Source organism: Ruditapes philippinarum, unplaced genomic scaffold (genome assembly GCF_026571515.1).
Source record: "Ruditapes philippinarum isolate M1 unplaced genomic scaffold, ASM2657151v2 ctg135_1_1_1_1, whole genome shotgun sequence".
NCBI classification, from domain to species: Eukaryota; Metazoa; Mollusca; class Bivalvia; order Venerida; family Veneridae; genus Ruditapes; species Ruditapes philippinarum.
The window spans coordinates 321,708-332,993 of record NW_026862663.1 but is presented as its reverse complement, the minus strand read 5'-3'; the positions used below and the strand labels follow the sequence as shown (position 1 = coordinate 332,993).

Here is an 11,286-nt window from a genome sequence, read left to right as displayed (position 1 = left end):
GTCTAATGACATGTCCAATGATTACAAAATTTATAAACTCAAACCTAAAAACAAGTAAATGAGACACCTAAAAGGGGTCAATGTTAGCTTAATCAGTACTTCCTCCAATAGGTGATCATTAATATCTGTTATGTGTATCACATTGTCAAAAATGGTACTCATAGAAAGCTAGTGATATGCTTAATTTTGATCTGACAAATAATAAACACCTAAAAAACGCCCAAAACGGCAAAACTGAAAATGCTGCAGGCACGGTTTCATTGACCCTGTTCATGGACGACAATAGCAAACGCAAGCTACCGTCCACGCCATCTACCACTGGCTTAAGCAGTATATGTTTATGGTAAAGGTGAAGAGAAATAATAATATAAATACACGTACATATTTAGTAATGCACTTTTTGTCATTATGTCGTGAGCCTGGATGATATGCGTATTTACATTAATTTAAATTATAAGAAACGTATATTAATTAATTGGTAATAACAGAGACATAGATAACATCATATCAACAAGTTATCTACATCTCTGGTAATAATAGTAACACGACTCTGCTCATATATTTATCAGCACTGCAGCAGACGGCATTTCCTTTGTTCTACCATGCTGATATTCTCTACCTGGATACCTGGTGCAGATAGGTATATCAGACGTCACGTATCAGTTATCTTGCTCAGTAATCATAATGTTAAATATGTTTCGAATTCTTACAAGTTAAGCACATATTATGATTAATGTTCCTGAATTTGAAATATCAAGGTTGTTAATTTATATAAGGTATCAAGGTCATACTAAAAAAAGGAGTTCCTGCATGGTTGTTTCCAAGTTCTATACATTTAAATAAAACAGGTATGCCTCAGTCATACAGACAGACAACTAGACATACATGCATTGGCATAAAAGGCATAAAAGGAATAGAAATAAATGAATGAAGCACACACACATATACTAGCTAATTGATACCAAATCTAATTTTCAAGAGAAAACACCAGTATTATCATTATTATCATCTGAAATGTCTAAAGAGTGTCAATCTTTTATGTCTTTCACTTTTTTCATTTAGACTCTGTGAGACTTTTATGTTTTGCATTCATAAGTATACATTAATTGCTTTGGGTTTCTGTATTTTATGCACATTGTTTTTATAGGGTTCTTTCATAGCTGTTTCCAGTTCTGGTTCATGCTAAGTACTGTTTATATGTATACAATTTGTTTAAACTAATCAAATCAATCAAAAACTCTATTCGTTTATTCACAGAGGGACAGTTTTATACTGCGAGGATAATGTAGTATTCCAGACCGGAACATCTGTTAAGGGCGCAATGCCAGATTGTAATGAAAATATCTAAGAAATCAGTTACACTAGTATACGGCTAGAGTAAAGGAACTTTCACCAATAATTTTATGTAGCTGTAAAGCAAAATCTATATGATTCTAGATCATTAAGGAATATATGGAAAAATCAACTGGTATGTAACACTAAAACATGATTTTTTTCGTGAACTTTTTTTTAAGATACTAGTATCATGGAGCTAAATATAACAATATATGTTTATATATCTCTGCTAGTATAATATTATGTTAAGATGTAATATTATTATGTTAACACGTTCATAAATTTTAATCAATGGAGTAGAAAAGATTGTAACCACGACATTTCCACTGGAAGTCCTTAATTAAAATTAGGATTCAAGTGCCAGGGGAAACATTGCAACAATATTTAAATGTTGCATATATCGAGTTATTGTGATCTCGGATGTAATTACATGTGAGCTATTTTGTCATACATTGGGGATTTCTCTCTGTACCACGCTATTAACTGTAACCTTTTATGAACGGATTATAACTGTTTTTGTATAGTATTTATTGGTATTTGAAATGATAGTAGATCTATACATTCAGCAACTGATTTACACATATATTATGGATTTGGAACATATTCTCTTTAGTTCTGTTTATACATTACTGCATTTCATTTATTTACCTGAAATTTCCTGGAAATAGATTTACTCACTGTTAAACTATTGTAATGTAAACATAGGAAACCCTATGCGTGTTACATATGTTGAACTAAAGGATAAATGCATAATGTCTGGCGTGAATCGTAAGTGTTTTTATTATATTAATGTGTATGTTTGTTCTTTTAATAGGTACTTTATAACATAATTATTTCACATAAATATAAAGAGCAGTAGCTATATATTTATATGCCACAAGTTTGACTAACATACATAAGCAACCGAACAACAAGAGTTTTTCTATGTATCGGTACAAGATGTAAACGGAGCATTATATGTTACTATTGTAACATATATCTGAGATCTCTACACGGGTAATGAAATAATTGCTAATCGGTCTTGGATGTGTGGTTTAATGAATAACAGATTTACAATAGAACTTCTTTCGCCAACTTCACACATCTCTTACTATAAATGGTTTATTTATCAAAGTCCTCGCTGAACATATACCGTACTGTAGATACAAGATACATGTATTTAGAATTAAGGGAAATGGGGTTCTGTTAGGAAGTAATAGTTTGACCTTTCTATTGAGTAGTGATGCCCCAATTATCGTAAGATAGGGAGTGGAATTAGGCTACACCTAGTTTACGGTCGTTGATGTGTGATTAAGTACTTCATTTTCATCTTAAGATCTCTCTATAGACCAAAAAATCTTTATACGAATAAAACCATTTAACGCATAATAAATAATCACTAAGATACGACATTGAACTGTGTTATTAAGGGGATGCATAACCAGTAACAGTAACTCATGTTTAATTTTCATATAAAACATGACTGAGTTGTCTCCCATATCACAACATCTCTTAGAATGTACTCGCTTTCATATTTTTCTCAAGTTACGGTCAGTGAAATGTCAGATAATTTATCTGATTTATTTAGGCAGTATAGGATGAATGATTCATGTCTAGGTGGATTGATCTGACTTCCTGCTACATGTATGTAATATGCAACACTGTTTCTGTTTATTCCACTGAGACAATAATTGCTTACTATAATGAGTTAGGTTTTTTGTTGTATGATAATACAAGTATTGAAATTATTATCAGTAAAAAATATACAGATACATTATATGATTGTGTATCTACATTTTTACATATCAACATAACATAAAATCTTACACGCATGTTTGTCATTGCTTATCTGTAATTCTATTTAGTATTTATTAAAAGCTCTTTTGTATTTGAGCATATATGCTCTTTGCAAGTTGGCCCTTTAAATATTTTGATCTTATGTTTGGTCAAACAAGGCTGGTGACATTTTTTTTCCAAGATGGTCCTCGTGATTTCATTGTCTCAGTTCTTTGGAAATTAGGATATTTTAACCTTTTAAGATTATATCCTCTATATACACATCTCAATGTTCCGGAATATCATTTTAACAACCGTCAGTGATAATCTATATAAGCAATTGTATTTGAGAGCATTTTTGTTTCATTTTCATTGCATCAATAGTCGATTATGGGTAAATTTGTCATGTATACAATCATCTTTGCCTGAATTTAAATTATTTTCTGGGTTTGCTTTTGTAAAATACTTGCGTGACAGATCTGCAAATGTAATACTTGATACGTGCATCAATATATCATATTTTAGCCACTGTATACTTGCTTAGGGTGTGCCGAATGCAGTCCTTTCTTAAACGCAGCCAGTAAAGGCTTATGACTTGTTTGACAGATGATTTGCCCATCCATTTACATACTAAAGATAAAGTTTGCAGCCAAATAAAACGGCATACAATTCTTTTTCAATTCCACTATAATTGTTTACTGTTTAAGTAAATGCCTTTGAACCAAAATGAGACAGTCTTGTTCTCTTACATAAGCACTGTGCAGACAAGCTGACCTTAGAAGATTTGCTGAAAGAAAGAAATTTCACTCTCGTCGATTTCTGTTATATAACATTTAACCATATGCCTATTCTACGACATTTTTTAAGTAATGCTTGCCGTAGTGGTTATTAATTGAATTTTTTTTCTGAGTTCTACTTCAATTACTAGTAATTAAATGTAAACCATCGTGTAGTCAGTATATTTCTATATTTATTTCAATATCAAGTCTTTAAATGTCTGCTGATATCCGATCGGTACCTTAGCCGTTCACCTAGTTTGTAGGCTCCGTGATCTTAGTAATGACATTCGGAATTCCCATCGTTGTCCATGGGTGTATTTTCGTATCATATTCTCCTGGAAGGAGGCCAATGTCACTGAAAACATGTGTATTTCTTAACAAGACTGTCATTTGATAGTGGTAAAAGAGCTTTATCAAATTATGTTTAAGGTTTTTGGTTTTGGTTTTTGTTGTCTCTCAAAACGGAACCCGTTCTAATTTGCGAACATTTCTTCACCTTTCAAAGCAGTGATGATCTAAATATAGAACACCCAATCACATGGTTACTACGTCATCTCAGTCAAACAGGAACGTTGAACTGGTTCGTATTATTTTTAATTATTATAGATCTAGATTTATTATGTATACTTACAATATATTTCATAAATTCACTATTGTGCAAACACTTAATTATTGATATCGAATTAAAAAGACATCGTGTGTCGAATGCTTTGTTCTATAGAAATCTATAGATCTAGATCTAGACTAATAATGAAAAGCGTCTGCATAAGAGCTCGATTAGAACTAAATTAGAACTAGTCACTGTTGAGTTAGAAAAGGCTTGTTCTCGATGAAACTGTGATAGATCTAGCAGCATTTTGTATTAGCACACGAATGGCAAAACAATTTATCCATTCAAGGGAAGTAACCACTCATCTAAATATAGTCCCAAGGCATAGAGTTTGTGCCCTTAAATAGCATCAGTTCTATGTTAACTACTTGTTTCATTTAAAAAAAAACCCACAGGAACTTGAAATTCTATCAATATTAATGATAATATCCAAAATATACCCCCTATATTATTTATACTGTATAGGGGGATATATTTTGGATATTATCATTAATTAATATTGATAGAATTTCAAGTTCCTGTGAAAAAAACTTAATTAAGTATATAATAATAAGATCTATGTTATTACTAATTATATGAGCGTCGTTTATGTTATTTACATGAAAGTGTCTTTTACTAGCTATATATCATTTGTTTACTTGATCATATAATAGATCCTCTATTTTCGCTATTTCAATTAAAAAAACTATTGTAATGAACATGATTCTTGGATGATGGGCGCTGTAATTTATGGTATTAAAAGAACTGAATCGACACATTATAGATATATTACTTTCTCGGTTTCATGCAATGTTTTTTTGTTTAACGTTCTAAAGGAGCTTCACATATAGATCTCAAAGCCGAAAAAAGCATTAAATTTGAAATTCTTACATAGATTTACTTATAAATAAAGAATTTTACCCGGAGTTAAATTTAACATCGTTTTAGCTATTTTCAGCTCGATTTGAGCGAAAAGCTAAAAAAATTATTGTTGTGCAAAACAACGAGGTGAGAGAATGATCTGAGAGTTTGCACACAAACACAAATATTGAGAAAAAAATGTTTAGTCCTGTCTATAAAACTACATGCCTGTGGAGTCCCTTTAACATTGTAAATGTTATCATTAAATGTTTTTAAAATATGTACATTTGTACATGTATTCTTATTGCTGACGTCAACAGCGATTGCACTATCAGCAGAATATCTAGTGTCTGGAAATATTTCTGTTAAAATATAAGAAGTAGACAAAGATATTTGTAGGTGTACTTGATTAAATCTATATTTATTTTAAGAAAATGTGCGCTCGAAATATATATAGATCTATAGTTGAGATGAGTCAAGATAGTGTATTCATTTATTACTATACATACATCATTATTTCAACATTCAATGAGTGCAAAACAAGAAACATAAATGGAAAAAATGTAATTTGAGTGTAGGATTCTCTATCCTAGACAGAATATTTGCACGGAAAGAAGAAAGAAAAAAAGATAAAGAAAAGTTTTGCACTTTCAAACAAAATCGTCAATGCCTCTTTTAGTTCAGTCTTTTGTTCAGTCATTTGTTCATTGATTTAGTCGGTCGATCGGTCGGCCATACGTTTAACTATTTTTTTTAAAGTTTAACGTCCAGATATTTGTTCAGCATTTCATTCAGTCACATGCTCAGCCATTTTCTGTCATTAATCAGTCATTCGTTCAGTCAAACGGTCAGTCATTTGTTTAGTTATTCGATTGGTTGTACGTTCGATACTGAATAATACGTTCAGTCACTCTTTCATTCAGTCATTTGTTAAGGCGTACGCTCAGCCATTTGTTCAGTCATAGATTCAGTCATTTGTTCAACTTTAGTCATTCGTCAAATCATCCGTTCAGTAATTTGTTCAGTATATTGGATATGAAACACGAATTGGTATACAATTCTATGATCACACCGGACATGAAAGTATGTAGACCTATACCGAGATATGTAGTATATTTTCTTTTATTTTGACAATTTGAATCATGTTGAATGCTATAGTGATTTACATGGAGTATACAAAAAACAACAACATTTTTTTTATTTTTTGGTGATTGTTAAAAAAGAGAGACATTTATGGCTATCCAGAGACATAGATATCTCTGGGCTATCCAAATCAGTATTTACGTAACACCCCCGATATAACCTTTTAAAGGTACGGCTGAATGTCAGCGTTTTTAATGTTGTTAAACCGCAAGGTAACGTGAGAATGTTGGGACAATTTTAGTTTTAAAAAGTACTCGAAGTTTGCGCCAGGGTGGTATTACATGTACTAATATGTGAGTACTTACAAATGCTCATAGGTTACAGTTCAAAGTGTATGAGATTTTTCATATTGTCAAATTCAAATCAAAGAAGGAATTATAATTGATAAAACCCCCATGTGAATGATATCGCTTTAAGGTAAGACATATAATCATTTATCTTAACTTCCGTGTCAATCATTGAGTTGATTAAATTTACCAAGTTAAATGTAGCTAGTGTACATTATATTTAAAGATAAAAAACTTTAAACAAAAATGTTGAGCTAAATAATTATTATGGTATTAAAACTATGGTTACATACGAAGTACGAAGAAATATTCTAAAACAATTGAATTTATTATCCGCATTAATCATACTCACACATACACATTTTGGTCATGCATGCTTGATTTTGCACACACGCTTATGTTTGCTATTATAAAACATCATATGTTTAAAAGGGTATTGTTTGTTGTCTCTAAAATGGTTTCATTCGTGAAATCTGTTATTTTAAATATAATAAATCAGTTAACTTAATCAGTTAATTTAATATACTTTTCATTCATAGGGAAAAGTGTTAACATGTGAAGTGTAATGTTGTTTAAGTTAAGTGTTAAAGAAACTTCCGCGTGTCTTATATCGCATACACTGTGTATTGTGAAATGTGGGATACTATACAAAGGTAAATAATATTGTTATTTTAGTTTCATTTTATCATTTCATTCAATAGGTTTTGGTTGGTTGATGTTGTTGTTGTTGTTGTTGTTGTTAAGAATGGTCGGTTAAACTAAAGACCTGCTTTTGTTGTTAGATTCTCGGATCAATAATATTTTAAAACTGAAAATCTAACAAACAAGATATAATATAAACACTATTTATGTAAAATATGTAACACATGTTGAGATATTATTCTACAAGCGTAACATAACACAATATGTCAAATTCAAAACATCTATACACCTCGATAAAACAGAATATGACAAATATGCAACATGCAAAATTTGATGTTACTCTTATTTCATAGCAGACATTTTAGCATCGTTTTTATTCTGTTTAGATTTCGGTGTTGTTACCATACACAATTTCACTATGTCGAAAACTGTATGTATTTCTAACACACCTCGTATGACATTCTAACAAAGTCAAATTTAAAACACATTCACACTACTTAACGCTCAAAATATAGCTACAATATGATGTCTACAGTAACAAATACAATGACAAGACAAGTATAAATCACGTTAACAGTATTGTCATCTCCAAACTCCAGTTACAATGTCAAACAACATAGTGACAATGTCAATTATGTAACACGCATGCAGTCTTACCAACATAAACTATAACTACAACACAATGTCAGACAACATGGTGTCAATGTCAATTATGTAACACGCATGCAGTCTTACCAACATAAACTATAACTACAACACAATGTCAGACAACATGGTGTCAATGTCAATTATGTAACACGCATGCAGTCTTACCAACATAAACTATAACTACAACACAATGTCAGACAACATGGTGTCAATGTCAATTATGTAACACGCATGCAGTCTTACCAACATAAACTATAACTACAACACAATGTCAGACAACATGGTGTCAATGTCAATTATGTAACACGCATGCAGTCTTACCAACATAAACTATAACTACAACACAATGTCTGACAACATGGTGTCAATGTCAATTATGTAACACGCATGCAGTCTTACCAACATAAACTATAACTACAACACAATGTCAAACAACGTGGTGTCAATGTCAATTATGTAACACGCATGCAGTCTTACCAACGTAAACTATACCTACAACTTGATGTCATCACTGCAAATGTGAATCAGGTTTGCAGTCTTACTGAAAATTTAGCTACATGATGTCAAACAACAAGGAGAACATGTTTAATATAAAACACACATGTATATAGTCTGACCAATGTTCACGCTTGAAGTCTTACTAGCATCAAATCTATAGCTTAAACATGATGCCAATCAATAAGGTGATTATGTCAAATATTAATCACGCATAATGTCTTACCAACGTCCAAACTCTACAACACTATGTCAAACAACATAGGACAGTATCAAATATGAAAAACGCACGTCAAATTAACACTACAACATTATGTTAAACAACATGGTGAAATTGACGAATACACATCACAGTTGCAGCCCTTCTAACGTCCGTTATAGCTAGACTCAGACTAAAGCCTCGGTCTCACTTACTCCCGGCAGAGCCCAGGACCATCCCGGTAAGTTACCGGGATGATCCGGGACCATCCGGGATGAAATTATTGTTGCGGTCACACTTACCCCGGCAGCACTACGGTAGTTCCCTACTAACCACCCAGGATGCGCTCCGGATCATCCAGGCAGAGCCCAGGTGAAGCTACGGTTCATGCCGGTGCTTCCCCGGTCGTTCCCGGATGACGCCCCGGTCGATCCAGGCAGAGCCTAGGACGATCCAGGTAGAGCCCCGGTAGAACCCCGGTGGATTGAAAACGCCCGAAAATGATAACTTTGATACATAATTTTTATTTAATATAATATCTATTGTTCCAGAATAGTAATTCATGATGATTTTCTGAAATATCCTTATGCCATACTGGATAGAAGGGAAATGGGAAGGCTTTTAATACAAACAAGTTCAACCATCGCAAATTGTCCTTATTCTTTTGAAATGATCCGGGCTTTGCCGGGGCTCTACCGGGGCTCTACCGGGATCAACCGTAGCCCTACCTTTATCCTCCGGGGCTCTGCCTGTAGTTACCGGGGCTCTGCCGGCATATACCGGGGCTCTACCGTAGCTCTACCGTAGCTCTACCGGCTATAGCATACCCCGGATCATCCCCGGTTTGTGCCGGCAGAGCTACGGTGCTTTCCCGGTATAACCCCGGTCGTTCCCGGCAGAGCTAAGGATGAAGCCGGCAAAGCTATACCTTCCCGGATCATCCCGGACCACCCCGGTGATATTAAATATTTTATTCCATCCGGGGTCGAATGCCGGATATTCTCGGATCATCCCGGATCATCCAGGACGTTGCCGGCAGAGTTACGGATGTACCCCGGTTGTTCCCAGTCGTACCCCGGTCGTTCCCGGATCACCCCGGACGTCTACCGGGGCTCTGCCGGAGCTCTGCCAGGATGTAAGTGAGACTGTAGCTTAAGACTATGACATCGTCCAATATGGTAATATGAATATCGGCTGGCAGTCCAACTAACATCCAAACTACAACTACAACATAATGTCAGACAACATGGTGTAATCACGATTGTAGTCCCACCAACATCAAACCATCATATGATGCAGTCTCACTTATGACTAAACGATAGTCAAACAACATTCTAAGAATATCTTATATGAATCACTATAATTATACACTATTTTTGGTTGTATTGGATAAATTATAACTGGTCTGCTTATACATGTATTACTACGTAAAATTTCTGGGCACAATACAGGCCAAATTCACAAGGTATAATGAAAGTCGTGTTCATCATCGTCGGATACCCACTATTGATAAACATGTCACATAACATGTTATAAATGTTAATGGTTCGGCCGTGGGTATCCGACGATGGTTTATCATTAATCGTGTCAAATTAATGATATCTCATAAAAGTAATGAATTAATGAAATAACAAACGTTATTCAAATTGTAGATGCGTATTACTCTAGAATTTATTTGCTCTGATTAACTTGGCCTGTTTTGTGCTTGGAACGTTTCGTAGTTTTACATTGACATTGATACACAGGCTCGCCTGTCCTTGAATGGAACTCGATTTTCACTTTTAATTGCATTGTTGAAGAAAAGCCGCATGCCACATAGTCTATTTTAACCAAAAAAGAAGTTTTTAGATTTTGCGACAAGCATAGTTTTAAGCATATATATATATATATATATATATATATATATATATATATATATATATATATATATATATATATATATATATATATATATATATATATATATATATATATATATATATATATATATATATATATAAATATTAGTGAATCACTGCAGGGTCACATCACACATCATCACCGACAACTGTAATAACAAAGTTGGATCCGTCAGGTCTATTTAGTTTTGCTTTCTTGTCGTCTGATCCAGGTCAGATCCGCGTTGTGATTGTTTTGAGTGCCTACATTGTACATACATGTCGCATGCATCATTTATCTTAAGAGGGCACTTACCAAGTGTTCATAGTATTTATCTTGAGCTTGGCGATTGTGGGAATGTTAAAGTTTGATTTGTTTAAGATTTTGTGATGCATGCAGATGATGCAAACCAGGGCCATTTTTTAAATGTATTTATGCAAATTAAGTTATTGAGCTTTCGATCATTTTTAGAGGTATTTTAGTGGATAATTCATTTTCTATAAAACGATTATACCAACATATGTTGTTAAATGTTTTATTCATAAGATGTGATAGAACATTGAAAAGACTGGCCATAATTAGAATAGGCAAATTGTGTAATTTACATGTACGTGTTATTCTGAAGTATTTATGCACAAACTTGTTTAAATTACGCATCCATAGTCCATTTGATCT

At 33.3% G+C, this 11,286-nt stretch overlaps 1 protein-coding gene across 6 annotated transcripts in view; it reads left to right on the top strand.

Moving 5' to 3' along the window:
• Positions 1 to 1,323: 1,323 nt before the first annotated feature.
• LOC132719782 (beta-1,3-galactosyltransferase 5-like) overlaps positions 1,324 to 11,286 on the top strand; it is a 27,378-nt gene continuing 17,415 nt past the window's right edge. The window contains exons 1-2 of one of the 6 annotated variants that reach the window (XM_060703663.1): positions 6,665 to 6,879; positions 7,289 to 7,402. In XM_060703663.1, the coding sequence (XP_060559646.1) occupies positions 7,315 to 7,402 (88 nt within the window). In that variant the 5' untranslated portion in view covers positions 6,665 to 6,879; positions 7,289 to 7,314. Of the gene's footprint in view, positions 1,469 to 1,917; positions 2,104 to 4,427; positions 4,450 to 6,664; positions 6,880 to 7,164; positions 7,403 to 11,286 lie in introns of those variants that run through there. The other 5 variants (XM_060703665.1, XM_060703664.1, XM_060703668.1 and 2 more) reach the window with 5 other exon arrangements.